General features: G+C 45.9%; 1 protein-coding gene across 1 annotated transcript in view; it reads left to right on the plus strand.

The window, feature by feature from the left end:
- Positions 1-3,673: 3,673 nt before the first annotated feature.
- Positions 3,674-21,988, plus strand: part of Map3k5 (mitogen-activated protein kinase kinase kinase 5) — a 280,474-nt gene continuing 262,159 nt past the window's right edge. The window contains exon 1 of the mRNA XM_045158755.1: positions 3,674-4,178. Within this exon, the coding sequence (XP_045014690.1) occupies positions 3,719-4,178 (460 nt within the window). The 5' untranslated portion in view covers positions 3,674-3,718. The remainder of the gene's footprint in view (positions 4,179-21,988) is intronic.

Here is a 21,988-nt window from a genome sequence, read left to right on the forward strand (position 1 = left end):
AATAGTATTCAGCTCAAGACTTAAAGGGTCTTGTGTGAAGATTCCTGGAATTCTTTCTCTGCCTCCTCCTCTGGCATGATCCAACTGCCTCAGCCTCCAGGAATTCCAGTCATTTTATCCTTACCCAAGGACCGCTGGCTTCAGTTCTCTATATTACTATCTAGAAATTGTGTCACAATAGAAGGTTCACCCCACTCATTGCCCTGATCCAGGGTTTCCTATCTTGCACTACCCATGGTTTAATACTTAAATAGAAAGAATAGGAAACTGTGGACAATATGCTGCCATTTGCTCAAGGACATGAGCTTGGAATCCCTACTCTGCATTGGGGAAAAGAAGGATCTGGATTTTTCTATGTAAATAACCAGAAATCTGGTGGTAGGAACACCGATAATACATACAGAGTCCTAGAGATAATTAATACCTTTAATACCTGGACAGTACTCTATTCAGTGGGAATATTATAGTTTATTTGACCCATCCCTGACTGATGAACGCTTGATTTCTGATCTTTTGCTATTAGGAATAAGTACTTCAATGAATATTTTTGTAAAAAATGGTTTTCAAAATACTTGTTTTCTTTTTGTTTCGAGGAAGGGTCTTGCTCTCTAGCCCAGGCCGACCAGAAACTCACTATGCAGTCTCGGGGTGGCCTGGAACTCATAGCAATCCACCTGAGTCTCCTGAGTGTGCTAGGATTAAAGATCTGTTCCACCACACGTGGTGTCAAAATACTTTTATTTGGGCATGCACACATGCTGTGTGTGTGTGTGTGTGTGTGTGTGTGTGTGTAAATGAATGTGGGGTGTCTGCCTTTATGAGAGTGCTGGGGAGCCAACCCCCATGCTGGCTGGCAGACTTTCTAAACAAGCATCTTTAACTGCTGAGCCATCTTCCCAGTCCCTGTAAAAATGTTTCTTTAAGCTAGGTTCTTGCAAAAAGCTGGGGCGTGGTGGTGCACGCCTTTAATCCCAGCACTCAGGAGGCAGAGGTAGGAGGATTGCTGTAAATTCGAGGCCACCCTGAGACTACATAATGAATTCCAAGTCAGCCTGAGCTAGAGTGAGACCCTACCTTGAAAAACAACAACAACAACAACAAAAAAAAAAGATAGGTTCTTGCTAGTTAGCTGAGGCTCTCCTGGAACTCACTATGTCACCCAGGCTAACCTCGGACTTGGTGTGACCTTTCTGGCTCAGCCTCCCAAGTGCAGGGGTCATGGCACATGCCACCATGCCCACTGTGTTTATCCCTTTTCATCATTCCACACACACAAAAGAGCATGTCTGTTTTCTTATACCTAATCCACAGAGCATGTTGTCAAATTGCAGGACTTTTGCCAACACAGTGAAAAAAGTGGCATACTGATGTAATTCTAACATGCACTTACTATAAATAAGGATGAGTTTCTTTATATATGGGTCTGAGCCACTGTCTATATTTCCATGTTACTAAATTGTTATGCCTTCCTAAGTAGCTTCTTTCTCAAAGAATTTTTGGTCTTTTTTTTCCCTCTTATTTTTAGAAACTCCTGAGTATGTTATCAGTTGCAGATAACAATGCATGTGTTTGTCTAGTCTACTTGTGCTATATTTGCCATGGAAAGACTTTGTAATCAAATTATAATTTTCTAGTTCATTTGCCATGGAAAGACTTTATGTTATCAAGTTTATAATATTTTTCCTTTCCGATTTTTGAGTGCCAATCCTGATAGTTATTCCTAAACTGGAAAAAAAAAACAAAAAACCTTGCCTTTATACTTATTAAGTACTCATAAGTTCAAGTTTGGCAGATAAGCCTCTTATCAAAACTTTCCTGGTGAATGGTGTGGGGAAGTAATCCACTTTTGTCCTGTGTTGACACTGGATAACCCACTTCCTCTGGACTCCTCCTCATTACAGATGGGAGACTTGAGATGTTCCTGTAACACAGCTTAATAGTGTGCACTCACTGTTTTTCAACTGGGAATGGCCCCCAAGTCATGCTTGAGCATGTCCTTTAGGAGAAAATGAGCTTAGCACCACTGTAGAAGGAACACGAGTCGCTGGGAAGTCTTCCAGGCTTCAACTGTTTTGGAGAATACAATAAGGTCACAGGAAGAAAACCACTATTATTTGGAAACTGGCAAGATGTATTTGTCTGTTATGCTCTTAGTGCCTGTCCCGCCCCCCTAGATTCAGATGCTGGGTCTTAGCCCTTCAGTAATTAATATAGCATTAAGTAAGGCCTTTGGGAGCTTGAAATGCAATGCGTGCTTTTCCTTCTGCCGTTTCTCACTCATCTCGCTTTGGGAAATCCAGGTCCAGCTACTTTATTTCTTGCAATTTGCACTGGCTTTCCTGTCATTGACGTCTAGCATTCCAGTAGACTTCTCTGGGAATTTACACATCTGGTTTTGCTTCGTGAAGGCGTGAGGGCTTGTTGATTACTCTCAAACAATCCACACACTTCTCTTCTGTGGTTCAATTAAAAAAAAAAACAATCAACTTTCCTCTTTTTAATCTATGAACGGTGATTTCCCACCCATCTTTTTTTTTTTTTTAATCTTAACTCTTTGGCATTTGTGGCGGAGATTTTGACCGTGGTCAAGGAGAATACTATGTCATTCAGTATTTGCAGCTAATCAATTACCCATTAATGATAACAGCTCAGGCTACTGGAAATATTAAAATGAAAGGTACCAGCGGCTCCGCCTGATAAATTTAGCTGACCGCGTCTAAATTTAGCGCCGCTGCCACTTATAAACCACCTTCCAGTTGAGACCCGAGCGCTAGTGGAAACCGTCCCGCCTCGAGCCACGCGGAGCCTGGGTGGGAGTGGGGGGGGCATTGCAAATGCATGCCAAAGTCTGACCCGACGCCCTGGGAGTATTCGCTGCCTGGGAGACTTTTAGAGCCTTTTCGCATTGGCCTACTTCCAGGTCGTCTTGGATCCCGGTGGCCCGGAGGAGGGGGAGTGTTTCGGTGCGCGCTCGGGCTATCCAGCGGCGCCCTCCCCGGGGCCGCGCCGGCGAGTGGGCGGCCGCGGGAGGGTGGCGGCGAGACAGGCGCTGGCGATCGGAAGAGAGAGAGAGAGAGGCGGCCAGGCGACGGCGACGGCGACGAGGAGGAGGAGGAGGAGCGGATGAAGAGGCGCTGCCGCCGAGCAGGGAGGCGGGTCCTTTCGGTTGCTGCCGGGGTGGTTCCGGGACTCAACCCCGGAGGAGCCCGCCCGCTCGCCGCCCCGTAAGGTGCTTGGCCAGGTACGGAGTTGCGCATCCAGAGGGCGCCCTCGCCCGCGCAGCCCCGGCGCCCGGGGACGGGAGGAGCCGGTTCCTCGGCCCTGGGTCAGCGTCGGCGCTGCGCTACCCCGAGCGCGGTGGCGCCCTTGAGCCACAGCGCGGCGCACGGTGGCCCCCGGAGACTTGTCCGATCGCCAAGAAAAGGAAGCCGCTGCGCCCGCTTCCCCACGCCCCGTGGACTCTACACCGTGTGGCGGGCGGGCGGGCGGCGGCGTGGCCACGGAGGCGCCGAGGAGGGCCGAGCCACCGCCGGGCAGCGGCGTGGCCGCGGGGGACAGGGCGCCCGACCGGAGGCGGCGGCGCGGCGGCGAAGGCGCGGCGCGCGATGGCAGCTGCCTAGCCCGGAGGGCGCGCAGCAGCCCCGAGCTGTGGCTGGCCAGACGGTGCGTCTGGTCCGGGGACGCCTCGGCCGTCGTCGCTGCAACCCGGCCGGCAGAGATGGGCACGGAAGCCGGCGAAGGCATCACTTTCTCCGTGCCACCTCTCGCCACCTCGGGTTTCTGCGCTTTCCCCGAGGGTGGCGGCGGCGGATGCCGGAGGGCAGCGCCGGGGACCGAGGGGGAAGCGAACCAGCTACCGCCGCCGCCGCCGCCACCACCGGGCAGCTTCTGGAACGTGGAGAGCGCCTCCACTGCTGGCACCACCGGGTGCCCTGCTGCCACCCCCGGGAGCAGCGCCCCCCGGGGCCGGGGTAACTCCGGCAGCTCGAGTGGACGACGGACCACGGTGGCATATGTGATCAACGAGGCGAGCCAGGGGCAGCTGGTGGTGGCCGAGAGCGAGGCCCTGCAGAGCCTGCGGGAGGCGTGCGAGGCGGTGGGTGCCACCCTGGAGACCCTGCATTTCGGGAAACTGGACTTCGGGGAGACCACGGTGCTGGACCGCTTCTACAATGCAGGTGAGCGAGCAGCCCCTCTGCGGGCGAGGATTTTGTTTGGTTTTGTTTTTTTCTTTTTCGCCACGGGCTGGAAAGCATGCTTACTCCTCGCCCCTCCTTGGGGGCACCGGGTAGCACGGCATGAGTATCCTGGCGTGCGCCTCTTCCGGGAGAGCGTGCTGGTGCCAGAGCCAGTGTGGATCTGGGCACACCGCTGACTACTCACTCCCCCCAGACGCCGGAGCCCTGGTCCATGTCCATCATTCCTCCTCATTTGAAGTGTATGTGTTCATGGTTAGGTCTGTCCACACCCACACCCACCCACCCACCCTATCCCTGTGGTCACCATGTAGTTTGGGGAGGGCAGAAACGATGCTTTATGTCACCCAGCCAGCCGCTCTTGCAGGTGACCTGTTGGCGTTCGTGTGATGTGGCTGCAGTCTAACCCAAGTCATTTTCTCTTCAAGTTTTAGTGGCTCGAATCCCCCATCACTTTACCAATTTGAACGTGCAAATAATTCCTTCCCGAAGTATTAATATTGCGACTTACGCTCAATGCATCTGATATCTTTGTTAGACACTTGGCATAAGAACCTGTCTGATTTTTTGTTCTTCTTCTTTTTAATTACCCCACATTGGGCTGAAAAGTTTATAATTTAAAATTGTCTAAATTGGTGATATGTTATCTTAATGACAGATTAGCTTGGTCATTAAAGCAATTGGTAGCCTAATCCATGGGGGGGAGGGGAACTATCATTTTAACTTGTTTCAGATTTCAGAAAATATTAAGTAATTCCAGTAAGTGAGGCAATTAGCTACCTGTTAGCAAATGTTGGGATTGGCAACATGTTACTGAAATCCAGTGTGAAGAATATCTGCATATTTATTATTGTAATTGTGTGAGGAAACCCGCTCTAATGATTTGCAAACAATAAACTTCTTGTATTTGTGATCACATACGGGGTTTTACATTTCAATCTTGTTTTCAGTTCTGATTCTCTAACTGCCTCTTCAAAACACCTGAAGTAGGCTTATGTCAGTTTTGGAGTTTAGCCAACGCTGAATATTTTAAGAACAAGAAGAGCTTCATGTTAAGAAAGCCAGACTAAATAAACTTAGACTTTCTGGTTTTGGTAATTTTTTTTTTTTACAGTCTTGGTTTTCATAGCTGAACATGAATATAATATATTATGACTTGGTTCTTTGGGTGGCTTGCTATAAAAATTACATAAATATAACTTTTCTTAAAAATTATAGCTCTCTTATTTTTGGATTATAATTTGGAAGAAGTTTCAAAGAACTGAAAGAAAGACTTGAGCCCTTTTTTTTGAGCTGATAGGTTGGGCTTTATGTTTTTTCTAGAAGTGGAAAATAAATCTGAACTAATTTGAAAGAGAAACTTTCCTAACAAGGCTCATTCCCCTCCCCCCCTTATTTTTCCAAATCCCATCTCTGGGAAAGGGAGAGAGGTTAGAAGGGAGTAGATATTTGAACTATATATTAATCCTGCAGGGAGCTCTGGGAAGGAAGTACAATTACCTTGTTAGGTGAACAAACTCAGGGATGAACTACTGGCCTTGGCATTCATGGGTAGTAGCTGGCCAATGCAGTATGCCACTTCAGTTGGCATATACTAATAGGCCCTGGCCATCTCTGGTTTGTGCTGGTTTACTGGTAGAGTTAAGAGAAGAGTTCCACTGGGGATTATAGACGGGAGAACAGGCAAAGTTCTTCAGGGGTATTTAGGTGCAGCGTGGGACCCTGGGGAGGGCATGCTTCCAAGACCCGTTTATTAGTGGGTCAGCATTCTCCCGCCCCATCGCTTCTTTCAACCTAGGGGAGGTCCCAGTTTAACCCCTGCCCAGCTGGAGGACATTACATTCAGCAAGATTATGTCACAGCTCGAGGATGATGTCAGTTTTATTTTTGTTAACTGAGGGAGGGCCTTAGAGTTGGATGGTCATGCTGTTGGAAGGATTGTCCTTCTTCCATCAGGAGCTGGCCAGCATTTTTTTTTTTTTTCCCCCAGAGGCCAGATAGTAAATATTTGAGACTCTGCAGTCACTCTGGTCTCTTAGGTTGCTCTCACAGATGTTCAGTGATTATGGCACAGAAGAGTTGGAGGCCAGCCTGGCCTACATAGTGAGTTGAAGGCTAACCTCAGCTACATTGTGAAACCAAATAAACAACCATAAACAGAGGGAAAAAAAATCAAACAAGGGGGCTGGAGAGATGGCTTAGCAATTAAGGAGCTTGCCTATGAAGCCTAAGGACCCAGTTTCTATTCCCCAGGGTCCATATAAACCAGATGCACAAGGTAGTATCTGCATCTGGAGTTCAGTTGCAGTGGCTGGAGGCCCTAGTATGCCCATTCTCCCCCCCCCTCTCCTTCCCTCCCTCCCTTCCTCTCTCCCTCTCAAATAATAAAATATTTACAAAATAATCCAACAACCCCACCCCTAATAATAAGGAAAGAAAAAGGAAATGATTATGGCTGTGTACCAATAAAACTTTATTGCTGGACTCTAAAACTTGAATTTCATGTAATTCATAAAATGTAAAGACTATTTTTAGCTTACAAGCTATGCAAACAAAAGCTGCAGGCCCCTGGGCTATTCTGGCCTTTCCCCCACACTCCTGCTTGCGCTTGGGGGTTGAGCCCTGGAGGCAGAGCATTGCTCCTCCAAGTAGACTGAATTTTCATCCTAGCTCAGCTGTGGGCCATGGAATTATAAGAAGGGCCTTTTGTTCCTTCTAGTGGAGATTGTTTGCCTGTGAAGTTAGCTAAGGCCAGGTAGAGGGAGACTTGGACCAAACTCCCAAGATTCTCTTGACCCCCTGTGAGTCTGCAAGGCAAGCTGGTGTGCCAGGCAGAACAAGAATGGGAGCTTAAGCCGGGCGTGGTGGCACACGCCTTTAATCCCAGCACTCGGGAGGCAGAGTTGGAGGATCACCGTGAGTTCGAGGCTACTCTGAGACTCCATAGTGAATTCTAGGTCAGCCTGGGCTAGAGTGAGACCCTACCTCAAAAAATTAAAAAAAAAAAAAAAAAGAATGGGAGCTTCAGGTCTGAATTCTGGTCCTGTGGTTTCTCTAATGCGGAGCTGTCAGTTCAGCTTTTGTAAGAATGAAGGGTTGGAGTGATTGGTATTTAAGATTCCCTCCAGCTCTCTAACTCTGTACTTTACAACTTCAGTGCTATTACAAAAGAATCATTTCGCTTCATAAACACTGATGAACTTCTTACGTCTGTCCCGTCCCTGGCCTGGAGGAGCTCAGTGCTGGTGGAAAGGAGAGACTCTGCCTTGGCTGTCACAATGACTGAGGGTCACATAGAAGCCACAGGTGCCCAGCACACAGCTCTGGACTTCCAGCTAGGGTGGGCGCGCAGGTTCCGAGTTGCCACCAGAAGCCAGATGGGAGGTTAAGCAAGTTGCCAACCAAGGCCACAGCGATTCTTTCTCAGTGCTGGGACTCAAGCCCAGGGCCTTGTGCATGCTAAACAAGTACTGTACCACTGAGCTGCAGGTAGTTAAACAATGTTAACAATGTCAGCAGTTAAAAGGGTAATGATGGAGCTTAAGTAGCCCAACTTTATGTAAAAAACACAGCTGACATTGTTATAAGCTTTCCATATTTTTGTGTGTTCTGTCTGTTTTTTTTTTTTTTTGGTGGGGGGGGTTCGACGTAGGGTCTCACTCTAGCCCAGGCTGACCTGGAATTCACTATGGAGTTTCAGGGTGGCCTTGAACTCACAGTGATGCTCCTACCTCTGCCTCCTGAGTGCTGGGATTAAAGGCGTGCACCACCACGCCCGGCTTCTCTGTCTTTTTAAAGGATACATTATAGGGGCTGGAGAGATGGTTCAGTGGTTAAAGATGCTTGCTTGCAAAGCCTGATGGCCTGGGTTCAGTTCCCAAGTGCCCACATAAAGGCAGATGCACAGAGTGGTACATGCATCTGGAATTAGTTTGTAATAGCAAGAGGTCCTGGTGTGCCCATACTCTCTCTTCCTCTTTCTCTCTCTCAAATACATAAATTAAAAAGATAAAAAAATATATTATAGCTGAAGGTTTTCACTGATTTTTTTTCTGATTGAAATATTATCACCTGTTCTAGTTTGTTCAAGGTCTACACTTAATTATTTTCTTATTCTGAGAAGTGATGTCAATGCTCTAATTCTTTTTTGCCCTATTCTTATGTAAAGGTCCTTGTACCTTTACATATACAAGAAACTCATTCTAAGCAGATGCCAAGCCACCCACATCCCTCTCCAGCCTCTGCACTGTAGGCAGTGAGATTCTGTAGGCGCTAAGAGATGGATGCCCATGATAGAAGGCGTTGTGTTGCGGACAGACTCAAAGTGGCTGGACAGGCCTCACACTTGCTTTGTAGCCAAGGATGACTTCGAACTTCTGATGCTCTTGCCTCTATCTCCCAAGTGCTGAGATTATAGGGGGCGCCACCATGCTCAGTTTATTCAGCACTGGGGATTGAATCCATGGCTTTGTGCATGTCAGGCAAGCACTCAACCAACTAAGCGACATCCCCAGCCCTCAATTTTTTTTTTTTCCTTGAGGATTACAGAGATGGCTCGGTGGTTAAGAGCCCTTGCTGTGCGAGTGTGAGGGCCTGAGGAGGCCTGAGAGAACACTCGAGTTTGATGCCCAGGACCCATGTAAACAGCTGAGCATGGCCACACACATCTGTAACCCCAATCCACAGGGGAGCAGAGACCAGAGAATCACTGGAGCGTGAGAAAAAAAAAAAACCCAACAAGCTCTGGAATCAGTAAGAGACTCCAGATCAAGTAAGAATGGGCAGATGGGGGCTGGAGAGATGGCTTAGCGGTTAAGCGCTTGCCTGTGAAGCCTAAGGACCCCAGTTCGAGGCTCGATTCCCCAGGACCCACGTTAGCTAGATGCACAAGGGGCCGCACGCGTCTGGAGTTCGTTTGCAGAGGCTGGAAGCCCTGGTGCGCCCATTCTCTGTCTCTCTCTCTCTCTCTGCCTCTTTGTCTGTTGCTCCCAAATAAATAAATAAAAATAAACAAAAAATTAAAAAAAAAAAAAAAGAACGGACAGATGGAGCAGGACACCTGCACTTTGTTCCTCTCTCACCATTGTAAGGAGTCACACCCCACTGCAGACAAGCACCTGGGATACCACATGGTCACATACACACGCATACATCACACACACACACACACACACACAGACGTAAAAAATTTTTTTGTTTTGAGGCAAGGCTAGTAGACTGGCCTCTGTGTGTGTGTGTGTGTGTGTGTGTGTGTGAGAGAGAGAGAGAGAGAGAGAGAGGGCGTGGGGGTGAGAGAGAGAAATGGCACATCACGGGCTCCAGCCACTGCAATTGAACTCCAGACATGTGCGCCCCCTTGTGCACACACGTGACCTTGGTCATGTGTCACTGCGCATCTGGCTTATGTGGGACCTGGAGAGTCGAACATGAGTCCTTAGGCTTCGCAGGCAAGTGCCTTAACTGCTAAGCCATCTCTCCAGCCCAGTAGAAAGACTTTTTAATGGACATTAGTTCTGTAAACGCTGCCAGAATAGCCTTCATTATTGCCCCGTTTTGCTCATTAAAATACTGAACCATAAATATGTGATATACCTTCATTCAGGTTAAATGAATTAAGATTGCCACACACTTTTCCTCAGAAACAGTGTGACAAAGTGGCCCATTCTAGAACTAGCCTATAAGAGGCCTTGTTAATTCAGCGTATAGAACCCATTTACCACATGCAGTAATTTTTTTTTCTGACACTTAGAACTGGGACTTCAATTATACTTTTCCATGTGTCAGATCAGGGACTTTGACTTTGATGTGACGTTCGCCTGCATCTTGGCCACATCAAGGGGTGGCATCAGCTTGGGATGGTGGTAGTGGGTTGGGGCGGAGGGCTAGGGAGAGGCTGCAAAGAGGGTGCTGGGAAAGAGGGGGTGATGCTAGCTAGATCCTTGAACACTTTCATCTCTTTTAGCTTTCTTCCTCTCCTGACCTATTTATGGCTCTCAACTTCCTGCTGATGTAGAACTCAGGGACCTGCTTTGGCTCAAGGCCACCTGTTTTCCTTTTGGTGGGCATTGGATTAGATGGGGTGCCCGCTTCCCCTTTCCTTGCCACCAGCCATCACATCCGCCGGGGGCCTTCCTCTTAGCCTGGCTCAGTGCAGATTGCCATCTCTTACTCAGTCTTTCACGCTATAGCAATAGTGGGGAACCGGAAGGAAGCACATGCTAGTTGAAAATTTCAGAACTTAGCTTTGCTATTTGCATCCATTGTGTTTTCAATAGACTGAGCTGTGGTGAAGGTGGCCCATTCATGCCCCCTTGACAGAGTGGCATTTGACCTTCCTGGACTTTGCCTCCTCCTGCTTCCAGCACAGATCCTTAGGACTTCCAGTTTTGTTTGGTAAAATAGAACAAAACATAACCCTTGTACCCCATCTATTCCAGACTGAGTTCTCAAAATATTTCTAGCTGACTTCTGCATTTCTGCTTTCAAGTGTAACAGAGTTCATATATATTGTTATACACTCTGAATCTGTCCTTCCTAAATAGTGGGTCTCATGAGCCAATTTAAAAAAAAAAAAAAAAAAAACAGGTCAAGAGAATTGTCATGTGTCTGCCAACTTTTTATTTTTCCTCAAATAAGGATATTATAGAGAAAGACATGAAACTCAAAAGCCAGCTACCTTGTGTGATTTTTTTTTTAAGATTTATTTTATTTATTTGAGAGAAAGAGAGAAAGAGGCAGGTAGAGAAAGAGAGAACGGGCATGCCGGGGCCTTCAGCCACTGTAAATGAACTCCAGACGCATGCACCACTTTGTGTATCTGGCTTATGTGGATCCTGGGGAAATTGAACCTAAGTCCTTTGGCTTTGCAGGCAAATGCCTTAACTGCTAAGCCATCTATCCAGCTGCTTTTGTGATTTCCTGAAAAGGAAAGATATTTAAAATTATATATGTATTTAAGAGAAAGAAAGAGGCAGAGAGAGAAAGAGAATGGGCACACCAGGGCCTCCAGCCACTGCAAATGAACTCCAGGTGCATGCCTCCCCTTGTGCATCTGGCTTACGGATGTCCTGGAGAGTTGAACCAGGATCCTTTGGCTTTGCAGGCAAATGCCTTAACCGTTAAGCCATCTCTCCAGCCCCAAAATATTTTATTTTTACTTATTTATTTATAAGAGAGAGAGAGAGAGAGAGAGAGAGAGAGAGAATGGGCACACAAATGAACTCCAGAAGCATTGCCACCATGTGCATCTGGCTTACATGGGTCCTGGGAAACTGGACCTGTGTCCTTTGGCTTTGCAGGCAAGCACCTTAACTGCTAAGCCATCTCTCCAGCCCAGGAAAAATAATAATAAATCCTTAAGTATAATCCCAGTAGTTGGGAGATGGAAGTAGGAGGATCAGGACTTCAAGGTCAGCTACATATTAAGTTCAAGGCTAGCACAAGCCATATGAGACCATCTCTCAAAGCAAATAAAAATTTTAAGTAAAGCATAACCTTGCAATTAGGTGAATATATAGAAATACAGAGTATAATCATTCATTTTTCCCTTTTCACCTTTAAAATGGGAAACTTTGTTAGGCAAATCAATATCATGCTTACAACCTCTAATCGAAATTACCTTTTAGCTCCTTGTCACCTTTCAGTCACTCTATTTCTCAAAAGAAACAAGCCCTAGTTAAATGGTCAAAAGTGGAAATGCGGGGCTGGAGAGATGGCTTAGCAGTTAAGCGCTTGCCTGTGAAACCTACGGACCCCAGTTCGAGGCTCCATTCCCCAGGACCCATGTTAGCCAGATGCACAAGGGGGTGCACGCATCTGGAGTTTGTTTGCAGTGGCTGGTGGCCCTGGCACACCCATTCTCTGTCTCCCTCTATCTGCCTCTTTCTCTCTGTGTCTGTTGCTCTCAAATAAATAAATTAAAAAAAAAAAAGTGGAGATAGGGCTGCGTGATTAAAGGAGGCTTGCTTATAAAGCCTGAAAGCCTGGTGGGTTAGATTCCCCAGTAGCCACATAAAGTCAGACACACAAAGTGGCACATGTGTTTGGAGTTCCTTTGCAGTGGCAGGAGGGGCTGGCATGCTCGCTCTCTACCACACATACACAAATAAATAAATAAACATATCCTTTCTCTTCTTAAAAAAAAAAAAAGAGTGGAAGCAGGGACGTTTGTTAAGACAAACAGAAAACCAGCATCTGGTTGAGAAGGGGTTTCCAGCAGTGTCCCTGTGGTACCCCACACATGTTTTCCTCGGTGATTTTCAAGTCAGCCTTTGCTTTGCCCCCCACCCTTCCGGGCCCAGAGCAATGTCCTGGTTTTCGTTCTCTTGGATAACTGGCCAGTCTAATTTCCCTGAAAGAACTTGAACAGAAGATTGCGGTGGGCTGGTGGGGTAAGGAAGCGGGAAGCAGATCTAAAAAGAAAACTTTCAAGCATAAAAATAGATCCATTTCTAGAGTTCCCATTTCATACCCAAAATAGTCGACTACAGATGGTCATGACTGGCCCTGCTTCCCAGCCTCCTCGGATCGTGCTTCTTCGACGTGCTGGAGCCGGTGCCCTCTCTAGGTGAAGTCTGCCTGTGAGGGCACCACACTGTCTGTCTCACCAGTGCCCTGGGCTGTTGGCAGTATTCTGGAAGGTTGCCACTACAGGTCAGTTCCTCTGTGGTAGCCACAGGACTGTTCCCTGCTTCCTGTTCCAGGGGCCTGTTCAGTTCCTGTTTTTGGCTTAGAGGATAAAATTGGTCTTACAGTTGCTTCGTGGAATGGTGGGACATTGACAAGCATAAAACCCAATGAACATGCAGGTCTTTCCACAGCAAGGTACCGACCACGTCGGCTTCACTAGCTCTTTCTCTGAGCTGTCCCCTCCGACATTGCTGGGCAGTGACTCCAAGGCTGTCTCCTTTTCCCTGGCCTCGGTGAGTGTGCATGTGTGTATGTGTGAGCAGGTGCATGTGTGGACAGGCACGTGTGCAAATGTGTGCATGCATAGGTCGAGGCCAGAGGACAACCTTGGTTGTCATTTCTCAGAAATGCTGTCTGCTTCTTTATGACAGGGTCATCAGTTAGGCTGAATTGGCTAGCCAGTGAGTGTTAGGGTTACCCCCATTTCTGCCTCTCCAGCTCTGGGATTGGAATCCTGAGTGAACATGCCTGGCATTTTTTCATGGGTTCTAGGTAATCAAACAACCTCATGTTCTCATGTTCACGGAGCTATCTCTCCAGCCTATTTATATTTTAGGTGTGTGTGTGTTTTGAGGTAGGGTTTCACTCTAGCCCAGGCTGACCTGGAATTCACTATGTAGTCTCAGGGTGGCCTCGAACTCACAGTGATCCTTCTACCTACCTGTGCCTCCCAAATGCTGGGATTAAAAGTGTGCACCACTATGCCTGGTTTATATTTTAGTTTTCATGAAAACTGGAGATGGATCAAAAGTTAAAGACACTTGCTTGCAAACCCTATTAGTGTGGGTTTGATTCCCCAGGACACATATAAAGCCAGACACAAAGTAACACATGCATCTGAAATTCATTTACAGCAGCAAGAGACCCTGACATGTCCATATATACACATACACACCCCAAACAAATAAATATAAATAGAACAATTTTAAAGCCTTAAAACAAAACATAAAAGCTAAGACACAAAACAAAAGGTACACTATTGTGATTTTCAACAAGAGGGAGGAGAGAGAATTTCAATGTTAAGAGGATCTCCTCCTAGACCAGAGAGATGCTGGCAAAGCCAAAAAACCCAGGTTTGATTCCCCAGGGTGGGGGTTTGAATAGATGACCCTCAATATATTCAGTTTTTTATTCGTTTGTAGTTTGCATCTGCAACCACCTAGCTGGAGGCAATGCCACTGGGCTTATCTTAAGGTATGGTGGTGGGTTTCCGATGTCAATCTAAAGATATGCAAAGTGTACCTAGCTGGAGTTCCTGAAGTGTGCTGTGGCTTTTGGCTTTTAGGCTTGTGCTTCTCTGTCTCTGCTTGGTCCTATGAAGGCAGGCCAACTTCTTCTGCCATTATAGAACTTCCCCTGGATCTGTAAGCGTCAATAAATATCCCTTCCTCGATAACTTTGCCTGGTCTGGAAGATTATCTCAGCAAACCTGAAGCTGTCTGCTACACCCAGTATCCACGTAAAGCCAGATGCACATGGTAGCACACGTGTGTGGAGTTCATGTACAGTGGCTGGAGGCCCTGGTGTGCCCATTCTCTCTCTATGTGTTTATTTCTCTCTCAGAAAAATAAATAAATAAAATATTTTTAAAAATACTAAAAAAAACCATTTTTTTGTTATTTTTATTTATTTATTTGAGAGCGACAGAGAAAGAGGCAGATAGAGAGAGAGAATGGGCGCGCCAGGGCTTCCAGCCACTGCAAATAAACTCCAGATGCGTGCGCCTCCTTGTGCATCTGGCTAACATGGATCCTGGGGAATTGAGATATTAAAAAAAAAATACTAAAAAAATAAAGAGATCATCTCTGCCCAAGTGACATTGCCGCAGACCCTTGTGACTTAGTGTCACCGAAGCTCACCGAAGCTTCCCAGGGTGTCAGTACGCACTTCTTTCCAAGCAAGCCTTTTCCCTCACACTGGGCAATTGGCAGTGAGGGAAGCAAACTGCCCTGGGCACGTGATTCATTCAGGAATGAAGTTGTATTCCTTTGCACAGGGAGTCTCTAGAAGTGCTTGTGACTAGCTATGACCCAGCCTTCCAAGACCTTTAGTCTTTTTCATCCTTGTAAACTTGTACTGGACAGAAACGTGTCCTTGTCCGCCTCCCTCAGCTCTGGGTTTAAAGGCATGCATAACCATGCCTTGCTTTTCCCGTGGGTGCTGGGAGTCAAACACAGGTCCTCAAGCCCGTGGTTACTCAATATGCAGTCTTACGCCCTGAGTCATCTCTCCAGTCCTTCTATCATCTTCTCTTTGAGAGAGTCTCTCACTGAATACTCTGGACTAGTGAGCTAGCAAGGCCCAGGGATCTTCCTGTCTCTGCTTCTCCAGGGCTGGGATTACAAGTGTGGAAGCCCATGCCCAGGATTTTTTTCAAGGGTATTGGAACTTGAATTCAAGTCTTGCTGCTCTCTTCCCAGTCCGCTGGTAGCCCCATTTCGCCGCTGAATCATGGCAGCGACACTTAACTCTGGTCCCCTATTGCTAACAAGTTTCAGCGACTCCTCAACAGTCTGATGAAAGCTGACTGACATTTTTCTGTTGGTACCAGCAAAGAACTGGTAGCCTAGGCTGCATGCTGGCTGCCATTTGCTTGATCCCAGGCTATCAATCGGGCTTTCCCTTGGCAAGCTTTGGGCTATTTTCTGGGCATTAGCGTCAGATAGAATACCAGGTGATAGACCAAAGGGCCTTTTTGCGGAACGAAACCCAGAGCTGGGTTCCCAGCACATCCTTTCCCTGGTTTCTTGTGAAGTTCTGGCTCCTGAGTGTGCTAAGTTGCTTTCCCCTAATGGGATAGCACATTTCTGGTAATTTAGTTGTATAAATAAATAATTGTCTGGGATGTGCCCATGACTGCAGCAGCTACAGTGAAAAACTGTGAAATAGAAGGTGTACGTCTCCAGTAGTATATATCTGTTTCCATGCGTACAGCTGATCCTAAGGAAGAAGTGGGAAGGAGCTATCTGCATTCCCCAGTTCAACTGACAGTAACACACACCCCCTTGGAGGCTGGACGAGCAGCTCAGCGATGGACCACTTTTGTCTATCACAGGAGAGGCCTGGGGTTTGATCCTTCACGCCTCCAAAACAAACAAAAGAAAAATACCCTTAAGATGCAACTGATGAGTTATTTTAATCAGAAAAAGAGTGCATAAAAGGTAGTATAATGGAGCATCCCTACAGCCTCTGACTAAAGATAAGAGCTGTGAAATGCTTTGACATCTTTTACGTCTCCTCTTTTTTTTTTTTTTCTTGAGAAAAACAAAAAATCCATCGCTTTGGCCAAAACTAAGAGCCCCGTTTCTGCCTCATCAGTTTCCCTTCCCAGAAAAGTGCTTTCTTCGTGAGAGGTGCTGTATCTTCTACTGCTTTAAAGTAAAATTTTCAAAATTAGGTAAAATCAGTCTATAAATAACACACCAGATGTTTAATTAACTTACTAATTTTTTTTGTTATTTTGTCTTAGCTTGTTGAGATAAGGTCTTTCTGTAGTCCAGGCTGGTCCCATACTTGCAATGCTCCTGCCTCGTCTTCTCAAGCGCTGGGCTTATTGACACGTGTCACCACGCCTGTGCAATTGACTGTAATTAATAGGAAAACCAATAACACAGTACAATAATCTCAGAGGAGAAGGTATAGCACATATAGATGCATACGATCAGGAAATAAAGGAAATCAAAATAAATAATAATTGCAGGTCTGGTTAATACTCTGTAAGGGAAGTCTGTAAGTGTAAACATTGGAGTCATCTTTTCTGTGAGGTAGAAATCAATCGTATCTCTACCAAATGACATTCCTATATTTTCCTGTAGGCGAGAAATACTTGGAATCTTATCAGCTGTGTATAACTTAATATTTACTCACCAGCATTGCAAATTGCCCAACCACTGGCAGGCAATCTAAGGAGCGCCCACCTTTCAAACCAGATAATTCCCAGAGGATGCGCTGCCAAGCCTAACCCGCCACGCATGTGCACTCAAACACATGTCTCTGACAATTTCTTGGCCTGGACATTTGGTCGGGCCCCGCAGGTTTACAGTCTTGTTTTCACAGAGGCGCTACTGACCTACAGCCCCCATTGTTTTCCTTTCTCTGTTACTCATTCTGTCCCTAGCCGCGCCTGCCCTGAGTGGATCCTGGCCCATGTTGCTTCTCTCATGAATGGAGCCATAGTACAGTTTGGATAGTAGGATATCAGTTACCAAGGTTTGCATTGTAAGTAGAGGTACTGGTTCTGCTATGGAAACCCATCAGGAACACACCAGTGTCTGGAAAGCCAGCTTCACTCTTACGCTGGGCAATCATTCTTGCTGTGGATAGAACTTTGCTGCTCCATGCTGCTTCACATGTATTTTATTAACTCTCAAATATTTATTATTTATTTATGACAGAGAGGGGGGCAGATATGTAGAGAGGATGGGCACACTAGGGCCTCCAGCTGCTGCAAACTCCAGACACATGTGCCACTTTGTGCACCTGGCCGATGTGGGTACTGGGGCATCAAACCTGGGTCCTTAGGTTTCCCAGGCAAGCGCCTTAACGGCTGAGCCATATCTCCGGCCCTCACATTTATTTTCATTGCCTGAAAATAATTCTATTTCGTGGCAGAGATAGGAAGCTCCCTGGAGCTCTCTGGCCAGCCAGGCTCGCCTAATCAGTGAGCTCCAGGCCAGTGAGTGCTGCCTCAGCAAAGAGGGAAACAGTGTGTCTGAGGGTATGTTGTCATCTGGCCATGCGTGCTCATGCACACATACATACACATACTTAAAAAAGAAGCCTGTTTCAGGGCTGGAGAGATGGCTTAGCGGTTAAGCGCTTGCCCGTGAAGCCTAAGGACCCCGGTTCGAGGCTCGGTTCCCCAGGACCCATGTAAGCCAGATGCACAAAGTGGCTCATGCTTCTGGAGTTCATTTGCAGTGGCTGGAAGCCATGGCATGCCCATTATCTCTCTTTTTCTCTCTTTCTCTCTCTCTCTGTCGCTCTCAAATAAATAAATTAAATTAAAATTAAAAATAGGAAGAATCCTGTTTCAGATGGCTGGTAAACTGATGTCAAGTTCTACACGCCAAAGGTATGACTTTGGCCTGAAAAGTTCAGGCAAGTCTTACCCAAATAAACAACGTGATTACTGTGTGCTGGGTGTCATGCTAGGAGCTCTACCCATGTGATCTTATCCAGACTTTAAAACAGTTTTGGGAGGCAGATAGCATCAGCTGAATGCCAGGTTATTGGATGTCTGGGCCAGACTAGAATAGTAAACAAACGAAATTCCACTTAGGTAATAAAAGGCAAGCACCTATTGGATACATGGTTGATTGGCAACCTTAGCTAAATTACGACCTGTGAGTAAAAAGTCAAGCAGAAATCTGGGCTACTTCTAAAGGCCCTAAACAATGTTTATGGATACATGCCTGAATATTTGTATCTGTTATTTCATTTTATTTATTTATTTGAGAGACAGAGAAAAATGCAGATAGACGGAGAAAGAGAGAGAGAGAATGGGCTTGCCAGGGCCTTCACCCACTGCAAATGATCTCCAAAGGCTTGCACCACCTTGTGCCCCTGGCTTATGTGGGTCCTGGCAGTTGGACCTGGGTCCTTAAGGCTTTTCAGGCAAGTACCTTACCAGGGAAGCCATTTTTCCAGCTCATTTGCAGATTTTTTGAGTCAAGTATATAGAGTTGATATATGCAGTAGCCTCACGGTGACAAAACCTAGATTTGGGGGAATTCTTGGCAAACTAACTTTTGTTAATTTCGTGAAAATGTAGATCTTCAGATCTGGACAACGATAAGAGTTTCAAGTTTGGGGGCTGAAGAGATGGCTCAGCAGTTAAAGGTACTTGCTTACAAAGCCTGCCAGCCTGGGTTTGATTCCCTGGTACTCACATAAAGGCAGATGCACTAAGTGGCGTGTGTGCCTGGATTTCTTTTGCAGCAGGAGATCTTGGCACTCCCATTCTATTTTTCTCGCTCCCTCAGTAAATAAATAGATAAAGTTTCAGGTTTTTCAGAATAATTCTCAGTTTCCTGCATATTCTGACTTAAGGTTTACTGTTTATATGCGATATAATACATGGAGCAGTGTCCAGATTCTAGCAGAATAGGGAGTTTGGTTTTAAAACTCAATGACTTTTTCATTTATTTGTTTATTTTTGTTTTTCAAGGTAAGGTCTCACTTTAGCTCAGGCTGACCTGGAATTCTCTATGTAGTCTCAGGGTGGCCTCAAACTCACGGTGATCCTCCTACCTCTGCCTCCCAAGTGCTGGGATTAGAGGCGTGTTCCACCCCACCTGGCTTATTTTTTATTTGTTTATTAGAGACAGAGGGAGAGAGAGAGAGAGAATGGGCACACCAGGGCCTCCAGACACATGTGCCACCTTGTGCATCTGGCTTACATGGGACCTGGAGAATCAAACCTGGGTCCCTAGACTTCACAGGCAAACACCCTAACCACTAAGCCATCTCTCCAGCCTCTCAATGACTTTTTAGTGTGGGGATATATTGTCAGTTGTGAAGCAAGGCTGGGGAACAAGTTGCTAGTGAAATCAGAGAGTAGTGTTAGCTTGCACATGAGTTATGACAAGGCCAGTTGGCTTGGCTTTTCTTACCAAGCAACTCAGGGCTGCCAATGTTTTCTTTGCTTTAAGTATAGTTGGCTGCTGCTGATAAATCTGAAATAAAATGGAAAAGAAATGTTAGCCTAGATTCTTCATAGAGTTTTAGATGCTTATTTCTCTTATAAAATCAGTGGCATGGAATATTCATTTAGCTATCAAATATAACACATGTGTAGGTTATCCAAGGACCAATCCTTCTGTGTTTATGAGAATGTCATTCTGCAGGGCTTTCTTCCTTTGTTTCCAGAGTCTGTGTTGTAGGTTGTTGGCATTATGAAGTCTTTTCACAGACTCTGTGCTTTTGATTTTATTACCATTTAATTTATAGGTATGTTTACTAGAATTCACTGGCCCATTTAGCAGATATTTAAGTAACTGGTACATTTGTATCATGAATGTTAATTCTGATTGTCACAGGAAATTTTAAGGCAAAGATTCATACTTATCACGAACCTAGTATGACTGCCAAATTTACTTAACATTCTTTTAGAAATATTTTGTATATTTATTTGCAAGGAGTCGGGAATTGAGCATGCCAGGACCTCTTGCCTCTGCAAACGAACTCCAGATACATGTGCCACTTTGTGCATCTGGCTTATATGGGTACTGGGGAATCAAGCCTGGGTCATCAGACTTTGCAAGCAAGTGGCTTTAACCCCTGAGCCATCTCTCCAGATCCTCTTACCATTCTTTTGAAGACATTGGTTAGATGCAAAATCATACTAATTAAGAAGGTATGCATATGAAAAGCTGCTAACATGAACATTCATCAGTGTTCATTAACAGCAGGGTTAGAGATGGGCTTACCTGCATCTGTTTAGAAGTGTAGGCAGAATTGTTCCATATTTTACTGTGCTTGGGGCCACAACAGGTAGGCAAAGGGTAGACAAGTCCAAGCTGATGAATTTGTAGGTGTCTGAGCTTAAGCATTAATTTTAACTGCCATCACCTAGGGCTTATGGGTCCCCATGATATCTTTGAGAAAGTTAAACCTTGATGTCCTAAGAGTAACACTCTTCCATTTCAGCCAAATCTCTCATACACTTGGAACTAAAATGAAGATGTACCTTCGCTGGTTGACTGCAAGGTTAAGTCATATGTCCTCACTGCTTGTTGATTACAGATGCAGGCAAAGTGCAGCCTCATAGTGTCCAAGCTTCATAGATCTCCAGGCTCTGCCTAGAGCAAGTCCTATTGAAGATGTAGGTTTCAGCTTGTCAAATGCACAATAGATGGATGTTCTTTTGGGGGGGGGGTACTCTTGGCTTCCAGAAGTAGATTTTTTTAAAACAAATTGTAGCAGCCACCCCATACTGATCTCATGTGGTATTTTACACAATTCTAGGCTGTTGTTGTTCTAATTCATTTTAATTTCATTTTATGTTTCTGGTTACTTATTTACTTATTTATTATTTTATTTTATTTTGTTTCCTGAGGTAGGGTCTCACTCTAGCTCATGCGGACCTGGAATTCACTGTGTAGTCTCAGGGTGGCCTTGAACTCATGGTGATTCTCCTGCCTCTGCCTCCCGAGTGCTGGGATTAAAGGCATGCGCCACCACGCCTGGCTGGTTATGACTTAACCTTGCAGTCAACCAGCGAAGGTACATCTTATTTATTTATTTGTAATCAGAGAGATTGAGAGAGGAGACAGAGAGACTAGGCATGCCAGGGCCACCAGCTTCTGCAAACGAACTCCTGGTGCATGTGCCACTTTGTGTATCTAGCTTTAAGTGGGTAAAATCAAATCCCAGTCACCCAGGTTGTTGGCTCTGCAGGCACGTGGCTTAACCACAAAGCCATCTCTCGACAGAAGTGGATTTTTGTCCCATTGCCTGCATTTAGTCTGCATTCCTCAGGCTAGCCTTGAACTCACCATCCTCCACCTTCAGCCTCCCCAGGGCTGGCATTACAGGTGTGTATTACCATGCCTGGCTCTAGAATCTTCCACTGGTCCCAGAGAGGAAAACATTCTTCATGTGAAAGCTGCTGCCATTGTGTTGACACTGCCTGGGGATTTTGAAGCAAATAGTAATGGTAGCTTCGCATGGTCATGCCTTGAGTTTCCCAGAGCACAGCTGTCTGGCAGATTTTTTGCTGCTTCTAAAAGAAATATCATCAGGCGCATTGGAATTTGTTCACAGGGCAGACTCATGGAGCAATCATGTCTTTTCTGTTTTCAAACGTGTCCTAGAGTTATTTGTCAGAGGAGTCAGAAGTGTGTTACCTAAAGAGAGTTCTATGCCAGAGGAAAGGCCACATTTTCCTTGAGATTTTCTGTGAACACAAAAAGTAGAAAAAAGCCAGTATTGGAGGATTTAATGCACGGATCTGTTTTCAGCTACCTGGTTTAAATGCTGCAAGTTTAATCTGAGACTTGGACTATAATATAAGCTTTGGATGAGTTTCTCTTCAGTTTGTGAAAATTACCTTTCAACACTTACAGTCATCCTGTTTAGCTACAGAAGAAATCCTTAGCCGG

Source organism: Jaculus jaculus, chromosome 9 (genome assembly GCF_020740685.1).
Source record: "Jaculus jaculus isolate mJacJac1 chromosome 9, mJacJac1.mat.Y.cur, whole genome shotgun sequence".
Lineage (NCBI taxonomy): Eukaryota > Metazoa > Chordata > Mammalia > Rodentia > Dipodidae > Jaculus > Jaculus jaculus.